This window comes from Candoia aspera, chromosome 5, assembly GCF_035149785.1.
Source record: "Candoia aspera isolate rCanAsp1 chromosome 5, rCanAsp1.hap2, whole genome shotgun sequence".
Classification (NCBI taxonomy): Eukaryota; Metazoa; Chordata; class Lepidosauria; order Squamata; family Boidae; genus Candoia; species Candoia aspera.
In genome coordinates, this window is record NC_086157.1 from 116,212,374 (window position 1) to 116,238,186 (window position 25,813).

Below are 25,813 nucleotides of genomic sequence, written 5' to 3' on the forward strand. Positions count from 1 at the left end.
AGCCCAGGCATTTCATCTGTACCTGTTGGAGAAAACTGGCCGTCTGCTCCGCTGGCATCATTCCTTGCTAGCATCAGACCAATTGACCCCTCGCCAGCTCTGTTGCCGGTTGCCCGACTGGCAGGGTTGAGAGGCCCTCCAGGGAATGGCAGAAATAGGCCTTGTGCTATCAGCTGTTTCTAATGAGGTGTTGCAGAAGATCTGCCAAGAGCGCGGTTGAAAGACACAACTGCCCGCCTTAGCTCCTAAATGATATTTTCCCTCATTATTTTAGCATTAGGAGCCATCCAGTTGGACTTTATGGTCAGGTCCTGCCAGTTCAGTCTCTCCCTAGTGGTGATCTGCAGCTCTCCCAAGGATACTCCAGTGATCTCCTGGATCCCACCCTTCTACTCTATACGGTCTCTTCCTTTGTCCCCTCTGGGAGATGATCTGCGTTGAGGAACGGACGGGAGAAGTGTAAGGTTTTTTGGACCTCTCGGCTGCTTCTGAAATGGCCGAACATGGCACCTTCTGGACTGTTTTTTCAGATTGGGGAAGGAGCCCCTGATGCCCCAGTGGCTCTGACCCTTCCTGGGTGAACCGTTTTGGGGGAGGTGGCCCTTTGCACCTTCTGCTCCCCCCCCCTGTAGATTCTGTTTGGTCTCCGCTGCTCTTTAGGATTCTCTGGAAGCTGCCAGGCGAACCACTGGGGCTGAGGCGCCATCAGTATGAGGCGACGCTCAGCTTGAGCTTCTGGTCGCCATCCAACAGGGTGAGGGTGTCTGTAGGCAGGTGAGGATGGGCTGGATGGCAAAGAGCTTGGAACTGACCCAGACAAGGGGGAGGCACTGTGGGGAAGGAACTCAGCCAGCGTGCGTGGAGAAATTTGGTGGTGGTGGCACTTCCCCCTGGACCAAGAGCTCTGGTGCATCTAGGCTGGACTCCTGTAATGCAGTCTCGGTGTTGCTGGCTGCAAAGGCAGGGTGGCAGTTAAGCGGGTGTAAAATGGTGGCCCTGATCACCCACACGTGACAAACCTCTTGAGCGGATGATGGTGTAGCATGAGGGCCCCCAAAGCCTCTGGTGAGTTCAGTGACCCTGCACACCAGTGCATTTTCCAGCCCCATTGGAAATGCTGGCTTTATTTTAAACGATGTTATGTTTAAATTATCTCTACCTTTAAGCTAACTATGTTTAAATCTATCTATGTGGTCACTAAGAGTCCACAATGACTTGATAGCACGTAATCAAGTTACTTTAAACTCCCTCCAAATCAAGCTCGGCTGAATGCTGGGACTACAATTACCAGAACTCCAGGCCACTGTGGCCCTGTGAGGCGGGAATTCTGGGAGCGGCAGGCATCCGGAGGGTGGCCCTTGCAGAAGGGTGTTCCTCGCGGTGTGTCTGCACCCACCTGAGCAGCCAAGGGTCGGTTAATCCTTCACCGGAGGTTTTCTCTCTCGTTTGGAAATAATGAGGGGGAATGCTAACTGTAAGCCCACCCGAGCTTTCTCTGCAGGGGAGCCGTTTGTTCATTCCCTAAAAAGTCGCCCAGCCTCTTCCCAGGATTCCGGGAGCGATCCAAACACGGATTCCCAATGCCCTGCGGGAGTGAACGATCCGGGGCTGCGGCTCTCCGCTGCAGGGCCTCCGGGGAGGGGCGGCGAGAGTGGGGCGCATGGGCCGCTGCTTCCCGGGGACGGGGCTGCCCAGGAAAGGGCCGAAGGGATTTGGGGGGGGGGGGCTTCTTTTCCGGCAGCGGGAGAGCTGGAGCTCCGTTTCGTTTGCCCGGAAGGAGCCGAGCGGCGCGGGTCTGGTAGCACCGCCGGGACTGCACAGCCGGCCTCGGGGGGGCGCGGGCGAGGTCCGGAAAAGGGGGGAGGGGGGAGAGCCCTTGGCCGGGGCGGCGCAGGACCCCTGCCTGGAGCCTCCCGGGTCCGTTCCGAGGCCCTTCCGAAAGCGCGAGAGCAGCGAGGTCGGGTCGAGCACGGGGCCAGCCTGCCGGCTCTCTCCGGCCGCCGGGGGTCGGGGCCCGCGGGGCGCCTCCTGCCGCGGGATCCTCCGGCGGCGAGAGGGGAGCGGCGGGCGGGACGGGCCCGGTCCGGCGCCGGGCAGGGCGGCGGCCGGCTGGCTGGCTGGCTTCTGCGCGGCTGCCCGGGCGCCTTTAAAGGCCCGACCGCTGGCGGTGACGTCCGCCTGGCTCCCGGCCCGGCCAGGGAGGCGGAGCGCAGCGCCCTCCTCCCGGCCCGTCCGCCCCGGGCCAGCCCGCCCCGCCTAGCGCCGCGCCGCGCCGCGCGAGGGAACTTTTCCGCCTTTGCACGTCCGCATGGCGGACTGAGGGCCCGGCGCCCCGGAAGCGCCCTGCACGCCCGGTAAGGCCAAACGGGGAGGCGCGGGGCCCCCTTCGCGGCCTGGCCCCCCCGGCGGGGGCCCTTCCCCGCCTCCTCCGGGGGCCGGGCGGGGGGGCCGGGCGGGGGCGCCGCCGCGGACCCGTGGCGGGAGGGGCGGCTGCCGAGCAGCCTGGGGCGGCGGCGGCACGATGGCCTGCGCCCAGGCTTTCCGCGCGCGGGGCGGGCCTCTCCGGCGCTGCCTTTCTCCGGGCGGGAGCGGGGCGCGAGTGGTGCGCCTCCCCGCCACCCGGGGGACTAGGCCCGGCTTTGTTCCCGCGGGCCAGGGCCAGGCTCAGGCTCCTCGCCCCCGAGGGAAGGCGCCCGGCCGCCCCCTCGCGGAAAGAACTGCGCCGACCGACCGACCGCGGCGGGCATCCCCGCCGAGGAGCCGCTGCTGTAGGCCGGGGCTGGTCGGCGGTGCCCGAAGGGGCTCTGCTGGGCGCACGGGCGGCGCGGGCCGCCTTGCCCGGGGAAAATACTCGGGACGGAAGGCCAGGCGCCCCATTTGCCTCTTCGCCCCCCGTTTCCCCCTTCTCGGCCGGCGTTTCCTTTCGATGGCTTTCGGCCGCTGACTTAGCGGGGCTGAGTTCACGCGTTGGTCAGGGCCGTAACGCCAGTTCGTTTATTTGGGGCTTAATGTAAGCTACGAACCAAGCTTGGCGTTAGTGCAAACCAGGCCCTGCTGTTTCTCAGCGGACCCTACTTGGATGGAGGCGATGCCTGGATGCAGCCACAAACGCCGTTCATACCTTACGGTTTCTCACACGTGGTGGCTGGGTTCAGATGTTGCCACCAGGTCATATGCTGCTTGGTTTGGGCTGAATTCTGGTTGGAGGCCTCTGGCCTGCTTCCTCCTGCCTCCCAGGACCTCCAGAACTTGTTACTGAAATTACTGTAACAAAGGGAGGAAATTACTAAATATATTATTGGAGAGTAGTCCTGCTGATTATATTTCATGTTAATTATATTTACCTGTAAATCTGATCAAGTTTAGTTTTGGCCTCTTCTAACCTGTTCCTGTTTGGGCTCTCACACACCACTGCAAACGGAGTTCAGCTGGTGGTCCAGATAGTCATGTCCCCTCTTGGAGATGCATTTTCTTCCTCCAGGGCTGACAGGACAGCTGCCTATAATCACTCTAGTGTTGATTTATTCCTTTGATGTTGGTGCCCTTGAGGCCATCAAGTCCAACCCCTGATCAGTGCAGGAATCCAGATTAAATCATCCTTGACAGGTGACTGCCTAGCCTCGGAAATTAGATTCTTGGAAAGCTCTTGGCCATTTGAGGTTTGATTTATCAAGGTGTGCAAAGTACTTTGAATTCAAAACACACTGTTTTGAATGTGAGACAAGATTGATTGATCATTTTGGAAGCGTTCTTAAATTAGTTTAAGACAGCCTGTTTCCGAAACGATTTCAAAAACAGTTCGGATTTGAAACTTTTTGCGTGCTTGTATTTTCATACTTGGATGCTTTGGTATGCTTATGAATTTTATCTAGATCCGCAGAAACCACTGTATTGTTTTTGGATGTGCTGTTGAACTTCCACTCAGCCACTCACATATGCTGCTAGATAGGGTGACACTAGCTATCCGTACCTTCATTTGAATTTTCCACTGCATCTGTACTTACTGTTCAAGCTGTGCCTTAAATATTGGGAAAAAAAAAAAGTAAGGCTGAAAATGGCTTCAGTCCAGCAGGGCTCAGTAAGGCAGTAACTCTGTGTTCAAAATTCTAAACTTCAATATTTAGAAATGTATCTGCCCTTCTTTTTGAGTGGTACATGGAATTATTATTATTATTACTAATTGAAGTGAGTATCTGTAGCTCAGCGTTGAACTGTGGAGTCCCGGGTGCTCCCTGAGCCTGGTTGTTTTCCTGCAGACGTTTCATGGCCAGACCAGGCAACGTCTTCAGTGCGAAGAGGGAGTGGGCCTTGCTCTCGGTTTACATACCGTGGCTTGCCCTGCCAGAGTTGGTGGGGGTGTTGTTCTCTCCTTGGGAGTTCCTTGATTGGGCTGTTGTTTGCTGCTGCTGTTTGGGCTGTTGTATTATTATTATTATTATTACTATTATTATTATTAATTATTGTTACTATTAAAATGGAAATAGCTGTAAAGACCAAAGTAAATGAGTGGAGATTGTTGGGTGTATTCACATGTTCCCTTTTGCTGGGTTTTGCAGGTCAGCCTCTGTGTTAATGTCAATATGTGGGCAGCCACTTGAAAAGTTACAGGTTGTCCTCGCTTAGTGACCACAACTGGGACCAGAATTTTGGTTAAGGTTAAGCAAAGCAGTCATTAAGTGAATCTAACCCGATTTTAAGACATTTTTTGCAGTGGTCATTAAGTGAATCACCACAGGCATTAAGTGAACCATGTGGTCGTTAAGTGAATCACGCAGCTCCCCATTGACATTGCTTGCGAGAAGCCAGCCGGGAAGGTCAAAAATGGTGATCACATGACCACGGGACGCTGCAGTGGTCATAAATGCGAACTGGTTGCCAAACGCCCAAATTGTGATCTTGTGACCGTGGGAACACTGCAATGGTTGTGAGTGTGAGTACCATTCTTAAGCTGGTTTTTCCAGCACCGTCGTAAGTCTGAGCCATCACTAAACGAGTGGTTCTCAAGCGAGGACTACCCGTATACATAGATAGCAGCTGCTCCAAGTGATTATAACCTGTGCATCGCCTTGGACTCTGGCTGGGAGCCCAGGTGGAGCAGCTTGTCGTAAATCCTAACTGCTCTGTGAACTATTAACTCCCCACGTGGAAACCTTTCACAGGCCTTCCCACGCGGCTCCCCTTGGCTGACAGACGGCTGGCCTTGTGGGGTTGCTCCTCGTGGCAGAGCCAGCCCTGAATGCCCATTGCCTTCTGTCTGCACCCCAGTTGCCTGTTGTGGCTGCACTGGATGCAGAAATGGGTAGTAACAACCCCCCCCTGATCCCCCCTCCCCCCAGTCCCAGCAACAGACTAATCAGGCAGCGTATCCCGGTGAAGAACCCCGGGAAAGATAACTTGCCTAAACATCTGCATTTGCAGTTCTGTTTGCCGGCAACAACCCATTCTCCAAGTCTGGAAGCCGCTCTTTCCATTGGCAATCTGGCTGGCGAGTGATTATTTTCCAATATGGGTTGAAAAGATTTTCCATGAGGAAAGTTTGAAAGAGAGCTGTGATGCTTGTATATCGGTTTGGGTTTTGCAAATAAGCCTCTGGCTCAGTGTTTCTCAACCTCAGCAACTTCAAGAGGCACAGACTTCAGCTCCCAGAATTCCCCAGCCAGAATTCTGGGAGTTGAAGCCCATGCCTCTTAAAGTTGCTGAGGTTGAGGAACACTGCCCTAGCTGTTGTGTTGACCCTGGCATTTGCCTTAGCTTTCTTTAAATGGCCTCCCTCCGGGCAGAGCAGGAAGTAGTTCATGGAAGCGGTTTATCCCTCCTCCTTTGGATTGCAGCATTGCTTCCTTTTCGTTGGAGTTGTCAAATGATAACTCACCGGTGCATGCTGCATTTTCTTAAGCAGAAGCTTTCAAAAACGGCTAGCCTGCAAGAAAAACGTACTTGCCTCCTGGGATCTGGGATTCTCCGTCTCTCCTGGGCTGGTTCCCTCATCTCGGCTTCTTTGCCTGCACGCCCCTTCTGAGCATCTCCAGCTGTCAGAGTGGAAGCTCATTTTGAGGCGAGGGAGCCCCACTTCTGGCCTAGTGACTTACTTACAGGGTAGAGCATTCCCACTGGGCCTCAGTTATGCTTGAGGGGTTAATTTGAGTGGCTTCCCTGCGAGAGGGGATCCTGGGGAAATCCATTTTTCTTCCTTTTGAGCGGTGGGTGTTGCTGGCCAGTCGTTGCAGGCCAAACCTTGTCTGATTTTTTCTGAAGCTCTATAGGACATGGATAGTTTATGTTTTTATTATGCTAATTATCGAAAGAGGTGCACATATTGAAGGCAGGATAGTATCTGCAGAAAATACAGGCTGAACACAGAAACAAACTCAAGGAATGCTAGGGGCTCATGCAAAATTTAGACAAAGCTAGGTCTTTGAATGGCGCAGCATTTGAGATTATTTTTCCGTCCATCCCTGTCTTCCCCTCCCTCCCCCCTTGTGCAGTGCATCTTGTTAGTTACCATCTGCGCTGCTGCACTCTTAAAGACAATTACTATGTGCCATCTTTCTGCCCCATAAAAGAGCCAGCATCAGTCCATTTTAACCTTCCTTGTGCTTGAAATAGCCAACTTTTACAAACCTGGTTTCCAAGGATGTAATAAGACAAGGTTGAAAAAATAATTGATTTGAAAGGTTTGTTTGAGAGATAAAAGTTTTTGTGGGTTTTTTTTTTTTTTTGTTACCAGCCAGCCTAGTAATCTCTCCTCCCATTTCTTTTAGTTAACTTGTCCCCAGGGCAAGAAAGAAGGGTATATCTGAATTCAAAGAAGGCAGCATAGGAGGAGGAGGAAACAAATGCTTCCATAATGGGAATTTTCAAAAATATTCAGTTTTTGCAAGCTCGCTGGCTAGTAGCAGTCAGTGAGAACTGCTCTTGCTGAGGGCGAGATGGTGCGACCTAGACGGGCACAGGAGAAACGTCTGCAAGCGAACGGCCAAGCTCAGAGCGCACCAAGGACTCCACCATTCAACCCCGGGCTCCAGAGACTCTCTTCTGTTGGAGTTTAACTTTCGTTCATGGTTTCCTTTATGGAACATAGCCAACGTAAGGTTAAGCATATGAGATGAACTCAGAAAATGGGGAAGCAGCGACCAAGTAAATGCTCTGGATAGATGCAGCCTTAGTTGTGTACCGATTGACGTGTAAGCTAAATGACATGCAGGCCCATTTCTTAAGTTCAAGTGTCGCAGAAGGAGGGGCTCCCCCTGCTCTGGAGGAACTTGATGGCATTCCCAAGCTGGCCCTTGGAGGGAGGGAGGGAGGGAGGGAGGGAGAGGGCATGCTGGCCCAGCAATCCCCTCCCCTGGTGAATCTCTGCATTCTTGTGAGCGGGGGGGGGGGGGATCTCTGTGGGATGACCAGTGGCCCTTAGGTTAGTTCCCCCAAATTATGGAAACCTGGCTGGGGGGGTTCTCACCTCCCTTCCTGTTTCTCCCTTTTCCCGTTCTAGGTTTTTCTCTAGAGGGAGGAAAAATGAGAAATGGTCAGTGGCCCCTCTGGACAGAGTGAGGGGCCCCGCCCCCTTGCGTTTGCCCTGTGCTCGCCCCCCCACGTGGCTGGGGGCTGAGACCTCAAAGGAGCAGCGAGAGGCGTGCCTAGAGTGGCCTGCTTAGGTTCCTGCAGGGCAGAAGCTTTGAAGACAGACCTTTCCTACAGGATTTTGAGGCTTCATGGTGGTTCTAGAAGTTGGGTTGGTTCCTGGGGTTGCATATTGTTTTGCTTTTCATTTGTACTGTATGCCTGGTATTTTAATTGACCCACTGGGAATTAATTTTGATTACAGTGGTAGATGAACTTCATACGCTTAAATGTATAAAGGAATAGACGCAGGCGTAGCTGTTCATGCCTTATAACTGACCGAGGGAGGGGGAGGATCAGTTTAATGCCAAACAGGTTTAGGATTTCTTGATTTGGCTTTACTACCAATGTTCAGATTGCAGCTATAGCTGGGTGTATGATTGCTCAACTTTGTGCTGCACCAACTGTTCCTCTTCCTGGAAAGAGCAGATCTAGACACGGGAAACAACATGCCTAAGAATGGGTTATTGTGAGATGCTGGCTGTGTTCACACAAGACACTTAACCAAGTCAGTTGAAGGCCTGGTGGCTGCTTGCTTAATATTAACCTTAGCTAGGATTTATGTCTTTGTTTGATTCCATAGGGTGTGAAACCAGTTTAAACATTTTTGTGTGAATGCAGCTGTTGTGTATGGAATTGCTTTTGAAAAACGTTCAGGCATGGTGAAAAGGTGATGTAGTAAAAACTCAGGATGGATCTTCTGGAGTACATGATTGTTTTTGTAGTACAACTGACTGTTGATCAGGTTTCAGAAACCCCTCCTATTATAGGACTGATATTTCCAGGCTAGGGCCATCCAGATGGGTAGAATTTCAACTCCTGCAATCCTGAACATGCCAGGGAGCTGCAGCCGGACTCGCTGGCAAAGGCCAGGTTGGGGGGGCTTGCCGGTCAGCTTAACTCTGCTCCTTGTGCTCAGCTAGGAGCATGTGAGAATGCTTTCTTCGTACTACACCCAGGTGAAGTGAAGTCCCCTCTCTGGAGAATCACTCTGCATTTGTTCCTGTTCTTTTCACGGTCTCACTGTAATCTTCATTCTAGCAGCCATGCTGTCCGATCGGTGTATAATGAACAATTCACTGTGCCAAATTAAACCCACACGTGCACACTCTGAGTCTTAAGAAAAGCACTTCCAAACTTTTCAGTACGTTTTTAATTCTTCACTTTCTTTCTCCTGACCTCTGTTGTTCTTCCCATAGTGCAATATTTTGATATTCTTCTCCCTAATCACTCTGTAATGTTGCTTCCTAAAAGGAATCAGAATCCAATTGGGTCCACCTGGGATTTACCTTTCTAGCTTTAGGGCAAAGGTGCTTTTGGGTAACTCCCATTTGGGATGTGCATGGAGGACCCTGACTTCAGTTTGACGTATTACATGACTTTCTTGGTGATGTGCTCCTCAGTAGCCTCTTTTCTTTCACAAAAGCAGGTCCCCTGCTTTAGCAAATGCTGGGAGTAAGTAGAAGGGCTGGCGCTCAGGCACTAGCAGAGGAAATGCCTGGAATCAGAAGAAACGTAGGCTGATCCACGCTGGCTGTTTCCGAACTGCACGGCCACTTGTTGGGACGCCTGCAGGAGCTGCTGGCAATGCCGCGGTCACCGGCTGTGCCCAGGTTCCCTAATTCTTTCTAGATGGTCAGCCAGATCCACTTCAACTTAGATTCCAGGAGGAGATGGGGGTGGTGTAACCTGAACAGTTGCTTGCTCTGCTCTGGATTCTTTCAGCTAGTAGATTTCAAGAATGCAGACAGGAGTTTCGGGGAGGCAAGTGAGCACTTCCTGTTCACACCTCTTGCCCTTCCTGTCTGATTAATGAGGCGGGGCTGGAACCATCATTAAAGGAAGTGATTAGTCTTGGTTGGCACAGGACATGTTCCCTCCTGCTTGAGGAAATCACCCAGTAACCCAGAAGAGCCAGGCAAGCAGCCACGCTGAGCTGCTCGCCAGTGAAATCAAGAAGCGCAGATGGATCCTTATATAGAGGATTCTGGTGATTTGAATCTGTTTCAGTTGGGTCTGTGACCGGGATACAGACCCGGAACTGCTTTGCTTGCCTTGGTGGGTGATCTAGACCAGGATGTCGATGGGGGGAATGCAGAGTACTCGTCCTGGGCGTTGCCGGTTTAGGCCTCGGGGGCTAACGGGGGTTCCAGTCCTTCCAGTTGGGTGTTGCTCAATTGTACTTCAGCACCTCGGACTCAGTTTCCCGCATGCGGCTCAGTGCCCACAGAAATGCTGGGAGGGAGGGGCCATCCGTGCTTTGGCACTGGAAGCCCCCAGGGCGTTGTTTGCCCTGAGATCAGTAAAGGGTTGAATGAGAGGGAGTAAGGCACGTGGAAGCCGGATGAGGCACAAATCTTGCCTTTAAGATTGCTGTTTAGTCCAGTCTGGACATAGTTTATTCTCTTCCTGAAAGACAGGGCCTGCCTGTCGGTTCTTTAATCCGTGTCAGTGAAGTATTTGTTTGGTTCCATTTGGGGCACCAGCTGCAGGTGTTCCAGAGCACGTTAGAGCCGGTGGTGCTTATCCACGCCTCGGGTGTTTAACTGTTGGACTGCTGCAGTGGCTGGCACAGGAGCCATTCTCAGCGTAGGCTTGGCAGTGTTTGTTGGTGCACCATGGTAGCCACAGTGCTGCTGATTGGCGTGTGAGCTGGGATTACATCTAGATAGAGGTTAGGTTGGAAGAACTGCCCTGATTGCTGGTGGCTTAGTGTAATGTGGGAACTCTGCCTCTGCCTCTTTATTCGAACGGGGGGGGGTCCTTCTCCTAAGCCTTTTGGTTTTGCCTGCTATGTCAAAATCCAGCTGTTTATAGAACTGGGTCCAAGTAGGGTGGGGCTTTTCTCTCTGCCGGATCAGCCGTGCCAGAAGGAATCTGCTGGACCTGAGTGCTTGGATGGAGCACTATCCAGGCGTGTTGGAAAGCTCTTCCTTTTTTTTTTTTTTTTTGCTTCCCCCAGAGGCCTCCACAGTCTTTAATCTTCTTGACTTGTCTCTGGCCTCCAGAAAGTGGTGTGGCGGGGGAGCAGCTGCTCCAGAGTCTTGGTTAATGGAGATACTCTGAACCAAGCAGTGTGAAGCTACTCCGGAAGACTCAACTTGAGACGAAGCCGCTCGTTGCTTTTATGATGATGAGGCATTCTGGGAAGGAGCGGGGAAGACTGGCCAATGGGCATGTTCAGATAAAGTCAGATTAAAGATGTGGTCAGTGACTCTTTTGATACTCATCACTCTCTCTAAGCTTGGAACAAAAATAGAAACTACAATAAGTATTTTTAGAGACCCGGTACTTGTGTGACTAAGTCCCCATCTAGCAAGAATCATGTTTTTATTTTGTGACTATCCTACTTCTAGCTACTGCCTGAGCTTGAGGGGCCTTTGTGGACATCACCACCCTGCTCCAAGCAAGAGTCCAAATTTGGGAATCCCAAGCAGATGGTTGCCGCAAAGGGAAACCTACTGCCTCTCTGGGCCATGGATTACATTGTCAGACTTTCTGTACTGCTTGGAATTTTTTTGCAACATCTGTCTGGAATCTGCCTTCCTGCCCTTAAATCCATAATTCGGTGTCTTGCAGTCTGGAACAAGGAAGAAGAGGTTTTGACAATGGACTGGATCATAGGAATGTCTTGCTCATCACTGCTGTTGTTTTGTCTCCTCTTAACACCAGTGCTTGGACCATTTATAGGAAACCAAAGATTGGTATAGCTGAGGTGCTGGGATGAGATCCTGGCTAGCTGTGGCTGTTTGTGTATAAACACATGGGTGGAATGGTTGTTGACTGTTGCATTTTGCCATGCTTTGCCAAGGGCTGGAAATCCGACAAGGAAGTTTTGTCTTGAGTTGACAGGAGAGGCTCCCTGCATCTAGGTGGGAAGGGTTGATGCTTTCCTTGGTGCTGAGACCCTCAAAATGGTATACACATCAGCATCTTCAACTTGATGCTCTCCAGAAGTGTTGGAGTGATGTTGTTGTTGTTGTTTATTCGTTTAGTCGCTTCCGACTCTTCGTGACTTCATGGACCAGCCCACGCCAGAGCTTCCTGTCGGTCGTCAACACCCCCAGCTCCCCCAGGGACGAGTCCGTCACCTCTAGAATATCATCCATCCACCTTGCCCTTGGTCGGCCCCTCTTCCTTTTGCCTTCCACTCTCCCTAGCATCAACATCTTCTCCAGGGTGTCCTGTCTTCTCCTTATGTGGACAAAGTATTTCAGTTTGGCCTTTAATATCATTCCCTGAAGTGAGCAGTCTGGCTTAATTTCCTGGAGGATGGACTGGTTTGATCTATTTGCAGTCCAAGGCACTCTCAGAATTTTCCTCCAACACCACAGTTCAAAAGCATCGATCTTCCTTCTCTCAGCCTTCCTTATGGTCCAGCTCTCGCAGCCATATGTCACTACGGGGAACGCCATTGCTTTAACTATGCGGACCTTTGTTGTCAGTGTGATGTCTCTGCTCTTGACTATTTGATCGAGATTTCTCATTGCTCCTCTCCCAAGGATGAAGCGTCTTCTGATTTCCTGACTGCAGCATCTGCAGTAATCTTTGCACCTAGAAATACAAAGTCTTTCACTGCTTCTACATTTTCTCCCTCTATTTGCCAGTTATCAATCAAGCTGGAGTGATACAATTTCTTAATTTACATTGTCAAAATGAACAGATTAATAGGTTTGAGATTGATTTTGTTTTCGTATTAGTAATCACACTATTCATAAACCATGGAGCAGCATGGGATTGCACTATGAACTGGTATCCTTTAAAAAATAAATGTAGAGTCACTTGCTGGGATGGGCGGCTATAGAAATTGAATATAAAGAAAGAAAGAAAGAATGAATTTTGTGGGTACATTTTCATACACAAATTGAAGAATGGCTGGCCAAGACTTTCAGTGGAGTATATGGTTGCTTTTAAGTTAAAGTTCTGAATTTTGGACATACTTTTATTTATTCATTCTTTATTCTTGTGACTGGTTGTCATAGCACGCATTTCCAGGTGGCATGCTTGTTGGCAGAGTGCTAGAAAGCCTTTGGCCCAGGAGAGATCAGAAAAGTCACACACCAGGCATTTTTATAAAAATAAATTTATTTACAGAAAGCACAAAAACGTATTTACAGGCTTGTGCATTTTCACAGGATCAGAGAGGAGAGATTTCTCTCAGCTGCATACTCTCTGCAAGCCTAAAGAGAAGGAACTAAGTAACAAGCAAACTGTCCTCGCTTCAGGCTATGCAACTATTAACACCTAAAAAGAGGACAATTAAATTCAGCCTCTTGCCAAAATGATTAGTTACCATAGTAACCTTAATCTGTAGCAGAAAACAGTATACCAATAATGCTGTGCTGCTTTTCAATCGTAAATAGGTTTTAAGATCTGTTTTGTTTGGGGGTGGGGTCTTGAGCTTCACTAGCTGCAGCTTATTAGCTTTTATAGCATGCTGGCTGGGGGATTCTGGGAGTGCCTCAAAGTTGCCACGGTTGAGAAACCCTGAAACAGAGTTGTGGTAGATGCTAAAATGGGCAGGAGCTTGGAACAGGTGGTCCCTTCCAGCCCCTGCCTTTTAGGATTCTGTGAAATTATAAGGAAGCAGACTTTGGTTAGTCATGCTGGTGAGTTCCGGGTGAGGCTTTGCAGAGGAGCGCTCTTCCCTGGAAACCTGGGGATTGTGGCCAGTGCTGATGGAAGTCAGAGTTCACGGGGGCTGGCTGGTGACAGAGGGTCTCATGCCGTGATCCCTGATGAGGAAAGACGGTGTAAGGTTACGCTGGCAGGGTGAGCTGCCTTCGGAGGAGCCTTTGGGGAGTCCTGTTGTGTCAGCATGCAGGACACGAGTGTGGTGCCAGCAGAGAAGCCTGTCAACATTTCACATGCCTGTGCTTTGAAAAGAAAAGGATTTACATATAATAATTAACCAGAAGGCCGTAGCGTTAATCCCACATGTGCAAGTTCCATCTTGCATGATGCGTTTTGGCATCTCATCCTTAAACTGCTTGGCTTGATCTCTGAAAATCTGAGCCAGGCAAACCCTACAGGTATGATTTTTATATTTTATTTGGACATCTGACTTTTCCAGAAAAGCAAAAAGATCTTTGACTGAATGTAAGGGTTAATATTTTGATTCTTAACAGGTTTTTTTTTGCATCAGGGTGGTGGAACACATCTAAGATCCTTGACCAGATCAAAGGGGAAGGCTGAGCAAGCAGTGCAGATGCCTCCTAATTTGGAGTTAAGTTTTGTGTGGCTTTTCGCAAACTGAGTTGTGATTTGGTAGACTGTGATACATTGGAGAAGTTTGTTTTCTAATCTGCTGCTACTTATTTGCATGGAGGGGTAAAGTTTCAGTTGCCTCTTTTTCTTCCCAAGTTGGATAAAGATTTTCCTTAGTTGAAAACAGTGGCTACTTTCTTGTGACACGTACCATAACATTTAAAAGGTGAACTATTGTTCAAATGTGGAACATGGGACAAAAGGTGGTTAAGGCAGAGCACCTTAACCATAGTTTATACCAGTGCTTTTCAAACTTGGCCACATGAAGATGTGTGGACTTCAACTCCCAGAATTCCCCAGCCAGCCAAGCTGGCTGGGGAATTCTGGGAATTGAAGTCCACACATCTTCAAGTGGCCAAGTTTGAAAAGCACTGTTTCATACCAAATGTTTGATGTTGGCTACCTTTTGTTATCTTGCTTTTCATGTCATTCAGCCTTAGAATGAGAGCTGGGGGGTCAGAGCCCCTGTAAAAGGAAGCCTCCAGCCATGCCATCTTTGTTTCCTCCCCTTGTGGGTGCGTGTGTGGGGGAGAAGAGTCAAAGCCTTCCCCATCTTATTTGCAGTGGCTTTGCTGGTTTTACAGCTACAATATGAGCCTGAACAAATACATAAATCTGTTCCTGAATGGGGTGCAGGAGGGAGCCAATATTGCCTGCTTCAGGGAGGTCCGTAGGATTGGAATGAGCATCTTTGCCTTTTTAAATGGTAGAAAATCAGTGTTCAGGTAAAAAAGATCTTTTTAGACCCCGTTCTCAACCAAAGGGCAAAAAGCATTCTACATTTTTGAAGAATCAGCATAAAAATTTTAGGCACTCTTAATGTAGAAATCAGATGGATTCAGTTGCAGTACTGTTCTGGCTTCTGCTGACATTTGAGATGGATGTTAAACTTTATTACTTCTTTTCCCTTTGGGCCAAGGGGGGGGAAAGGATGCTCAGGGTGCACGCTTATAGTCTCCACGTGGCCTTTCATGGAATGAGGAGAAGATTCTGCAAAGGAAATTCTGCCTGTTTCTGCTTACTTGTTACATCTGCTTCCAGATTTCCCACACCGTTTCTTGCAAAATGTCTGGGGAAACAGAGCTAAAAGAGGAGCTGGTCTCGTAGTGCTATTTGTAACCCCAAACTCCCTTTCCCTTTTTGAACTGAGTCTTGAAAGAAGTGATGATATCTGGAGGCCACTTGCCGGCTGCTGCTTGCTCGGCTGATGGTAGGAGCGGAAGAGGCATTCCATGCGACTGATGCTCTTCTTCCTGTTGGTGATGGGCGGAGAATGAACACTGGTGTCCTGCATGTTTTCTGATGCCGCTGGAGACACAGCTGCACTGCCTGCACGTGAATTCTAACTTCCTTCTCTCTCTCGTTGGCCGCAAGTCGTGGTTTGTCCATCCGCCCGGTACGATTAGCAATGACCACACGGGGGGAGAATCCAGCTCGTTCATTCCAGACGTCTAGAAGGAAGGGCGCTCCCTGTGCAAGGGGGGGACGTGCCAAATCACACAGCACGCGGCAGTTTTATACAGTTCTCCAGTGGTTTATCAATAAACAAAATTCCTCGTTGGCTACTTCTTTCGGCTTCTGCGGAGCCCCTTTACTTGCTGCATGCTATCCCATAATATTCCTTAGCATGTTCTGTGTTTCCTATAAAAGCTACTCTAGGGGTGTGGTTTTTAGGATGCTGATTAGCTGGGGTCATAGCCCCCTGTTTAGGGATGCTTGGTCTGCCTTTGATCTCACCCCACCCTTGGCACTTTACTGACAGCACAGGCAATTAGGGCCCCATAGTTCAGCTCCTTGTCCTCTTCCTCTTGACACTACCCTGATGGCACAGACATGCTGAGTTTGTGGCTTCGCATCTGGGGTCCAGTTACTGATAGCACAGGCAATTAGGGCCCCATAGTTCAAGCCCCTGTCCAGTCTCTGGTGTTTTTCCATTGTCTCTCATCCTGCGCCCCTCGCTCTCTCCTCCAGCCTGGTTTCCTCCAGACGTGTTGGACTTCAGTTCCTGTCATTCTCAGCAGACGTGACCTTATGTGAATGGAAGCCCAGCATATCTGGGAGACAGTAGTTTAAGGGAATGGGGAATGTATCAAGGCTGTTTTTGGGTCTGGAGACCACCACAGTCCAGGAGTTGCGTCTTGGGTGAACTGTATGATTTTCCCTGTGATTATTATTTGTATACTCTTAGACCCTAATATGGATTATTAATTAGCTTTATTTATTAATGGCTTGATTACCCAAATGCTGTCTTGTAATTAGTACTGATAGGGAAATCATCTTGAAACGTTTTTTTACTAGGTGACCCCTTCTGGTGCTATCAGCGGCCTAGAGTGAAGTCTTCCTTCACCCAGTAGGAGGTGGTGGTTTTGTAAGGTGCCCTTAAACACTACCTGGAATTTGAGATGGAATCTGTTGGCCCCTTTTCTGACTGACAGATTTCATTCAAAGGCAGAAGCTTTTGTGAATCTGGTAACACCTTAAAAGGCATGTAATGTTGTAATGCTTGAGGTAGCTAATTTAGCAAAACAATTAGAAATAAAGATTTAGAGGGATAAATAGCACAGTAACAGATTGCTGCCTTATTGTCCTGTTTTAAATAAAACTAACATTTTGCATAAAGTTTTTGTTCCTGTCATTTGATATGTGGTGGTCCCCACCCTCCAATTTCTAGCCCTGTTTTAATTTTGTGCAAATGCTCTATGATCCCTACAACTTTTAAGACAGCAGGATTAGCTTAAAGCAGCCTCTGTAGACTTGCATCTTTCTGTCATGAATGGGGTCCCCCTAAATGGCACTAAAGGGCTCTCTGGGTTCTTTCAGCTTTACCAGCGTGCAGGGAAATTCAAGCAAACGCAGATCGGAAACTCTCCTTCAGATCTGTTGCAGGTTTGTTTATGATACATCCAGAAGGAAGCGGTGGACAGCTGTTTCTGAGCTGTGCAAAGAGCTGGCAGCTTCCCCTTGCCCATATCCCTGTCCTTTCCCCTCCCTCCCCCCAACTTACACATACTTTGGAGCTGTGAAGATTTGGGCTGGAACTGCTTAAAACTCGATTGGCGAATAGCAAGAATTGGCCACAAAATTCAGCCTTTAATGAAACACATGTCTCCAAATCTTGTGGGTGTTCTCAAGCAGCTGTGTGTGGGGTGTGTGTGCATGTGTGTGTGTGTTTACACACAATTCTGCGGTGCTAGCAAGTCTGTGTCCCTCTTCATGGCCTCTGATTATATATCCTGCTGTGCTGCGTAGAAATTCTGTAGAATTGGGAATCGCCCAGAGCTGAGCTGCTGCTGTTCCACGAAGTGTCTTCTTCCGTGGCTGGAAAAGAAACCCTTGGTAGCGACAGGCAAAATGTTGACGAACGCTTTGACGCTAAAGAGGCGTGCTCCCCCGCGGCAGCACTTAATTTTGCTGGTGTTTCTAATGCTTCCTGGTGGACTTGGAACATTCCCTAAGAGCGAATTAGGAGGCCTGTTGGTTGTGAGCCACATGGGGACATTTCAGAAGAAAGTGGAAGCTATGTGCATTTGTGCATTTTAAAATTACAAGGGAAATAGCCCGAAGGAACACGTGAGCTTCTACAGGGTTTAGTCATTGGAAGTGGGGTCAGCGAGGTCAAAGGCCTGAGCCTGGCAGCATCAGTTGGAAAATGTGTGTGTGTGTGTGTGTACTTGGTGACTTATACTCAATTGCTGTGAGGAACCCATCAGAAATACTACAAGTGCATCCGATGATCAAAGTGACTGCTATTCATCAGCGACTGCTATGCGGGCGAACCTGTTCCGCTTGCTTTGGTGTCAGCTGCGTAATTTGATTTCTGTTAGGCTAGAATTCCAAATAGCCACCCGTGTTTTCCAGCCCAGGCGCTGTTTCCCCTGTTGACCGTTGGCACTTTCCCAGCCTGGTGTCCTTGGACTTCAGCTCCCGTAGCACACACCACCCCCCACCCCCCACCAGCCAGGCGAGATGGCTGACAAGGTGAGGCTTGGCAGTCTGGGGGAGCAGGGTCAAGCAGCGGTCAGACTGAATAGACCAGGGAAACGTCAAAAGGGCGCAGCCTCTGGGAAGCTCTGATGGATGGAGCAGAGCTTAAGGCTTTCTTGTTGTCTGATTATTTGGCCCCAAAGTTCCTGAAACTGGACTAGATAACTGCGGGGGGGGGCAGCTACAGTGGCTTGCAAGCACCTCAAGCTATATCTCCCCACATCCCACAGACCTCTTCTGGAGGAGAAGGCTCCGAACCCCTTAAGCCAGACTAGGCGACCCGGGGTCAGATATACTGATTTTGGGACGCGCCCAGTCAGTCCCTCCGAAGCACGAAGGAGTCTTCGGGAGGGTTTGGATTTGTTGAAGTGGGTCCTCAGTCCAAAAGTCAGCCTTGGGTTTCGAAGCCGTTCCCTTGGGCTCTCCATTCCCACAGAGACTGGCAAACCCAACACACTAGATTTGGCTAAACCAGATCCTGTTCCTTCCTCTCTGGCCCGGCAAAGCAAATGGAGCGCTCTTGCTTGGGGCATCCTAACCTTGGTTGGGTGGGGGTGATAAGTCTCTTCCTGGCAGAGTTTTCCACCAGTGCTTTCTAGTTCCTGAAAAGTCCCTTCTCTGCAGAAATGTCTTCACTTTCCAAAGGTGAGAGCCTGAACCCCCCCCCCCCTTTCTGGGACAGGGATGGCCTGCTTGGGGACCGTTCCAGGGTCCACAGGTCACGTGGTGCAGTGTGTTCCGCCTTTTTAGACGACTACCAGCTGGGTGTGTCTGTAGCACCCTTTCTCCAGAGGAGCGTTGAAGTGGCAGAGCCTTCAAACCTAACCATTCTCCTAACCAATAATAGAGATAATACAAATGCAAATAACAGATTCAGTTGCTTTCACAGAGTACTATTTTGGACTGAATCGTACCGGAGAAGAACTTTTGTGCCTTTTGTGAAGAGGGTTGGTAGTTGAGAGGAGGGAGCGGCACGGGCGGCTGGTTTATCTTGCAGAGAAAACGCAGGTCTCAGTTCAGCTTCCCAGGGGTGTCCTTTCCCCAGAAAAACACACAGGGCTGATACAATGCTGCTGCTGGTGGTGGTGTTAGTTGCCGTCGAGTCGTTTACGCCCCATGGCGACCCTCTGTATAACAGAGCGAAATGCTGTTCGGTCTTGCGCCACGTGCCTGGCTGTTCCAATGTCGGCATCCATAGTTGCGGTAATTGTATAATGTTGGTAGGACACAGCAAATAGGAATTTTGCACATACAGGCTACCAGATTAGTCTTTTGCGTCTGCAGGCAGGCCCTTCACCGGCCTCTGTGCGTGCCCACTGGTACCTGCGGGAACAGCGATCGAGGCCCTTTGCTAGCGTATTAAGCGCCCAGAACCGTTCGAAGCAAGGCCTGGTTGTAAAGCATTAGCCTCCCTTCTTCATTTTGATAAAAGTCTTGTGGTTTCCCTGCCTTTCCTATCTTCCCCTGGGCAGTTTCATACATGGGGTAAAGAATCCTTTTTATCTCATCTTAATGGGGTGCCTTCTTTCTCTTGCTTCTTTAGGTTTGAATGTGACCTGAGAAAACACGAAGATGGCCCTTCACAGCACAAGAGCCTCGGCTCTCCTGGCCTGGGTAAAGTACCCCTCCCTTATGGTGGATAACCACTTGGGTTGTTGTGACCCTTCAAGCTGGAGGGTCTCTTTGCAGAGTGTGGCAGACGCTGAGGAAGGCCTAGGTCAGGGGTTGGCAGTCTATGGCCCATGGGCTGGATCTGGCCTGCTATCCACAATTGCTTGGCCCATAGTCCAAAAAGAGAGATCATATCCACCCAACCCTGAGTGGTCCTAAAAAAGAACTCACCTTTGTAATTCTATCTCAGTCTTGATGTGGAACCGCACTATTTTAATAAATTGTAATGATTTGAACGGTGTTATGAGCCCATATATGTTTATAGCATACCTTTGGTTACTGAGGCGTCTTCCTCCTCCTCCCGGAAGCATTTCTTTCCCCACCACACGGGGCGCTCTGACACTGTGGAGCACACCCTCATTTTCCCCTGAGGCTGTGCCTCCCTTTCTTTCCCCTAAGAAGAACACGTGTCTATGGTTCACCCTGAAAAATCGTCCCAAGTGCCAGTGTATTTGCTGGAGAGAGGGGGAGGAAACCGCCTGCCATCCACTCACAGATACGGCCTCTGGGCCCTATGCAGAAGGGTGCCAATCCCTGATTAGGTCAGTGTTGGCAACTTTAAGATGCGTGGACTTCAGCTCCCAGAAATCGGCTGGGGAATCCTGGGAGTTGAAGTCCACACGACTTAAGTTGCCAATTTTGAGAAACACTGGTTTAGGTGATGGGTGAAATGCTGGAGAAGAAAATGAAGCAAGCGTCCTGTGATTCTTAAGCACTAAAAACAATGGCATGTGTTGGAAAGAAATTATGCAAGTTAATTTTGTGTAATTTTGGACCAGTTTTGTGCAGTGTGCTTGATTTGGAGCAGGGAAGGCCGCAGTATGCAATAAAAGTTAGGAAAACTGTTATTTTCACTCTACACCATAGATTGTAGATCTGGAAAGAGAGACTTAGAAATCATTTATTGGCCTAACTCTGTTACTGAAGTCTGTGTGGGTGCCACAATTCCACCCAATCAAAGAAAAAAACACCATTTGGCATCCGGAAAATCTCAGCTTGGGCTCTTTTGTATCCGAAGATAAACTCGAGAGCTGGTGCCAGCAAAGGAAGGGGTGGGAGTTGATGGGTATTCCAGATCTGGGCTTTAACAGCCCCTGTGGTTTGTGGCCCTGGCCCTCAGCTGGCCGGAGTGAGGGAAATAGCCCAGGCTCCATCGTGCAGATTCCTCAGGTTCACAACGGTAGTTTCTCTGGCATTCAGCACATTGCGTGCCCAGCCCCGGGACGTAACGTCAGGTGCCATTCAGAATGCCCAGAGGAAGCATTTTAAAGAAAACTTAGACACGTAGTCCCTTTGCTGCCCAAATTCTAGAGCTGGAACTTGAGAAGAGCAGCAAGAATTGTATGCTCTGATATCCCTCATTCTTGTGTAGAGCTTGCGTGGTTTTGTTTTGAGCTGTACTGTGGCGCTGAGAATTAGATTTCCACCCTTCCGGTTAAAAGTTGTTTTTTCTTCTGAGCTGGCCTGACAATTGGAGCATGTGATTGGTTGCAGGAAGCTTCTGCATCTACCAGAACAGGCAGCTCATAATGTTGATGGTTTTAGTGTTTATTGGACCATATTTAGCTTGAAGAAATAGTGTGTTATCGTTGTATCATCAGATAATTGCAACCATGAACAAGAAATAGAAATTACTGCATTCTTTTTGTATTAAAGGATACCTACTGTATGTTTGAAAGCGAGGAACTGGTAAAAATGGCTTAAACCCTAAAGTTTCTTTCTGGGGATGGGCTAGAATTTATGGAATAGGGCTTCCGTTATTCCCCCTTATTCTTTTAAGCCCCCTGTGAAGCCACTCCTGTAGAAGGTTTTCCAGCAGTGCAGGAGAGTTGGTTTAGAATGATTTGGGTGGCGGACCTTCTCCTCATCCTTTGCTGAGGCCAGAAAGAAGCTGTTGAAGATCCAGGCCAGTAGACTCCTTGGCATTCTGACTCCTTGCTATCTGCTGCAGCCTTGACCACTGGAGATAGGTGTTTTGGTCAGCAAGAGAAGCTGAGTGGCAAGGGAAGAGTGCAAAAAAATGCCTGCTCTCTTTGAGAATCAGGTGGATCTCTCTTGCTGGGCAATCGGATGATCCTCTGCCTTTCCATTGTAGATTGCCACATCTTCAGTGTAGTCCTTGTTTAGTGACCACAATTGGGACTGGCAACTTGGTTGTTAAGCAAAGTGGTTGCTAAGTGAAACCATGACTGGGCTTGCAATCTTACTTCAGTATTCCTTTGCTTTAAAGACCTGTGACTGGTTGCAAAGTTACTCTTTCATTACCGTCGTAACTGTGGACAGTTGCTAAACAAGAACTACCTGTACAGGCATCCTTGACCTCATGGAAGAGCTGGCAGAGGTTGATCATGATTGAATAGGAAGATGGCTGGCTGGTGTCCCAGTCCTGTGGATGCTGTTTCTCATAGCATTATGCTAGAAACTTCTTGTTCTTTCAGTGTTGGGGTGGAAGAGACAAACAGCACAGCTGCTGCCAGCATTTGAAAAGGTAGCTGTAAGGAATAGTAAGATTTATCACAAAAGCTAATAAAATCTTTATTTAAAAGTTAAGCAGCCTGTTATGGTAACGAACGGACTTGTAGTTAGTTGCTGTCTGCGATGAGTAAGAGAATTCCTTTTGAGCAATGAGCTTTCCACCCAGTGTGAAAAAGGTCCTGTGATGCACATCTGGACAGGCGGTGGGTCGTGGTGCTGCCTTGCTGGGCTTGGTTGTCTTTCTGGTGTTTGTTTCCAGCCTTCAGGGCTGTGAGCGATATTTGGAAGATGTTAGAGAAGTTTAAGTCTGACCCTTATTCACATGATAAGTGTACACTTTGGGGTAACTGTGGGTTGAAAATTGCAGATACATTTCTTTTAAACCATGGACTAATAGGTAATGCTTTAGATCAGCTAATTGCTGATCAAGTTTTGAATTTATTGGAGTTCTTGGAGACTCTGGAATTGAAACACTTTTGATTACCCAATTAGTTCTACATGCACTTGCAAACTCTTGAGTTCCTGTTAACTTGTTTCTAATTCTACAGGTTTTTTAATAGATAACTAATATCTGCCTTAGTAATATTCTTTAATCATCCGCAAGAGTTTCAGAATAAATAATAATCTTTTAAACTTGTATGCCACCAGCTCTAAACCACTCTGGATGGCGAAAGGGCTAAAGCACCCCATATTAAAAATCACTGGTTAAGAACCTTAGAAACATTAAACATGTTTCTTCTGATCTTGAGAAAAAGTTAATTCAGCCTTTTCTTTTCACTGATTGGATACCTCAGAAGACACTTAAAAAGGGCTGGTGGTCAGCCTTAGTATGTTGGACATGTAAAATGATGGAGAGGACACTTATATACATAATTGCAGCTTGAAACCCTATCACCACATTTTGGTTTAATGTCCATAGCCTTGTTAATATGGTTTGGGAAAAGGTAATGTGGCTTAAAGGTGCCAATGTAATTTTGAATCATGTATCCCAGATTTGTAATGTATCATTATATGAATAACTATAAACTTATTACCTGGCAAAAATGACAATTGTTTTATAATGAAAGAGAGGCCCCCGTTCTCCCCCCCCCCCAGTTTATAACTGTTGACATGTGTTCGCTCCCTGCTTATGACTGGCTTTTATCGATACAGCAGAAAGACTGAGATTATTCCACCTGATTGAGTTTCAATGCTATGTTTAAAAACTGAGCTTTTTGTAAGTATTTGTGGTGGGGGGTTGTACCTTTTTTCCTTTTTCCCTGTGTACTAAAGTAATAAAAATAAAAATGCCTGTAATGCGAACTGTAGAAAGAGATGATTAGGTTTGGTTAATGTTTTCTGAGTATTTTTGCCTTCGGCTGCTCCAAGCGCTGCTTCCCTTGCCTTCTCGGGTTGCAGCTTTCCCTTTTGCAGGCCCTCTCCAGGGTCCCCCGAGACTGTAGATGACTCAGTCTCCCTCTTTTAAGGGCTCCTGGCTCTTTTCAGAAAAAGTTTCTCTGCGGTGTGTGTGGGTCATGTACGGGTTGGAAAGCGGCCAGCCCTTCCATGCAGCAGTCGGCTCTCCTGAGGGGGAGAGACCTCGAGGGTCTTCCTTCTGCCCGCAAGGTTGAGTTAGCCGGGGGTTGTGCCTGGTCTGCCAGGGGTTGTCCTGAGGACAGGTATGAGGGCACTGCAGGTGCTGCAGGTGGAAAGGAAATGCGTGGCTGGAGGGAGGAGGAGAGAAAGCTGCTCAGGGCCCCTAGTCGAAGATGCAGTGAAAGCCCTCGTCCTCCCGGTTTTCAAGCTGAAACATTTCATTGGGGAAGGAGGAGGAGAAGATCTTAAAAGCAGCCCCAGCCCCGATGAAGCCCTTCAGAAAGGCTTTGCTTGACCCTTGGTGAGGATGATCCCAGAGCAGAGGGGCTGGGCAGGCTTTCCAGCCACTGGACATTCCCATTGCGCATTGGACTTGGCGTTGTTTCTTCGGTGCTTCTGCTGCCTCAGGCGCCTGGAAGATTTTGGTGCGCATTTAAGTGCGTTTGGAAGGACTTTATGTCCGTGGTGAACAGAGGTGCTACTTAAATTTAATAGGAGAAGACACGCTGAAGAGGTAAGAGTTTGTGTTCTTTGGAGGCAGAGGGCCTTTAGACTCGTCACTGAGGGGGGGGGCGTGCCCCACTGGGGAGGTCTCAGTCTGAGGGCCCTGCCAGAGCGTAACCCGGAGGTGCTCGGGGGCTTCCCTGGGGCATCTCCCTGGGGCTTCCCTGAGGCGGCCCTGGCTGCGCTAGAAGCGCCCGCTGCTGTTTTTCACCCTGACAGCTGTTTCTGTCTTGAAGGGGGCATGTCAGCCTCCTGATAGCGCTCGTATCACATAGGGCGGGAAGACTGTTGTTTATGCTTCATCCCAGAGCTTTGGGACCCCTTTGCACAAATACTGGTTTAATTTTCTTCTGCAACACACAGCGCCTGTTAAGTTGGAGCAGGGGACTATCCCGATCCACATCGCTAGAGATTTAGAGTGGATTCGGCATCGGAACTGAAACTTTCTGCCTCTGCTCCATATTTAATGCATGTGACCAGCCCCTGCGTGTGATCGCTATTCCCTTCCCACGTGTTTCTCGGGCGTGTTTTTCTATCCAGCACATGTCCTGGCAAGCGGCAGCCGTCCTCGTTGACTAGCATTTCAGAGCGACACCGGGCAGAACGGTCGCACGGGGCTCTGCTCCTCGACTGGCGTGCGGCTGGACCTCTGGCCTGTGACACGGCTCTTCTCTTCCGCAGGTGAACAGCCTGAAGCTGGATGATGCCGTCAGTTCGTTGTCTCAGCTCCAGGACTGCAGCGTCTTCCTCAGGATCATCAGCAAAATGTAAGAGGGCCTTAGGACACTCGTGCTTTCTTCCTGCAGCCTGTAGTAGATCAGCAGGTGCATAATTCTGCTGGCTATGGGCACTACGAAGGATCTAAGAGACAAGCATACAGGTAGTCCTCGCTTAACAGCCATTCGTTTAGTGACTGTTCGGGCTTACGACATTGTGGGAAAAAACCGAGTTGCAGCTGGTCCTCGCACTTATGGCCATTGCAGCGTCCCCGTGGTCACGTGATCACAATTTGGATGCTTGGCAACCAGCTTGCGTTTATGACTGTCTCATTCTCCCGTGGTCACATGATCGCCATTTTCTACCTTCCTGGCCAGCTTCTGGCAAGCAAAATCAATGGGGAACCGTGTGATTTGCTTAATAACCACGTGATTCACTTAACGACTGCTGCAAAAAGATGGTAAAATTGGATCGGATTCACTTAATGACCATTTCACTTAGCAACCAAAATTCCTGTCCCAATTGTGGTCATTAAGCGAGCACTACCTGTATTTATTGATTTGTTAAATTTGTATTCTGGCTTTCTTGCAGGAGCTCAAGGCAGCATATGTAGTGTCCCTGTTTTTCCCCCACAGCAACCACCCTGTGGGGTAGTTTAGGCTGAGAGAGTGCCACCCAGTGAGTCTCCACGGCAGAGGGTGGAACTAAGTGCCCAGCTCCCACCGCTGCACCTTCCGTGCTATGCCACACTGTTATCCACGCCGTTACTACTTCAGCACCAGGTCCAGTTTGCAGTGAGAAGGGTGGAAGTCGGCCACTAAAAATACAAACACAGACACTGCAGGGGTCCAGAGGATTCACTCGGTTATATATTCCCATTTCCCCATAGCCTTGAGAGGCTTACTCTTTTATTGGCATCCAGATGTATGAACTGAGATTGTGCATCACTGTTAGACCCTTGAGAAGCCTCTGGACCTCAGGGCTTCTGAGGAAGTGAAGC

The 25,813-nt window shown here is 49.1% G+C and overlaps 1 protein-coding gene across 1 annotated transcript in view; it reads left to right on the forward strand.

Moving 5' to 3' along the window:
• The first annotated feature begins 2,280 nt into the window (after window positions 1-2,280).
• The window catches only part of NUMA1 (nuclear mitotic apparatus protein 1), a 63,119-nt gene continuing 39,586 nt past the window's right edge, over window positions 2,281-25,813 (forward strand). The window contains exons 1-3 of the mRNA XM_063306017.1: window positions 2,281-2,354; window positions 19,415-19,485; window positions 24,778-24,863. Coding sequence (XP_063162087.1) covers window positions 19,444-19,485; window positions 24,778-24,863 — 128 coding nt within the window. The 5' untranslated portion in view covers window positions 2,281-2,354; window positions 19,415-19,443. The remainder of the gene's footprint in view (window positions 2,355-19,414; window positions 19,486-24,777; window positions 24,864-25,813) is intronic.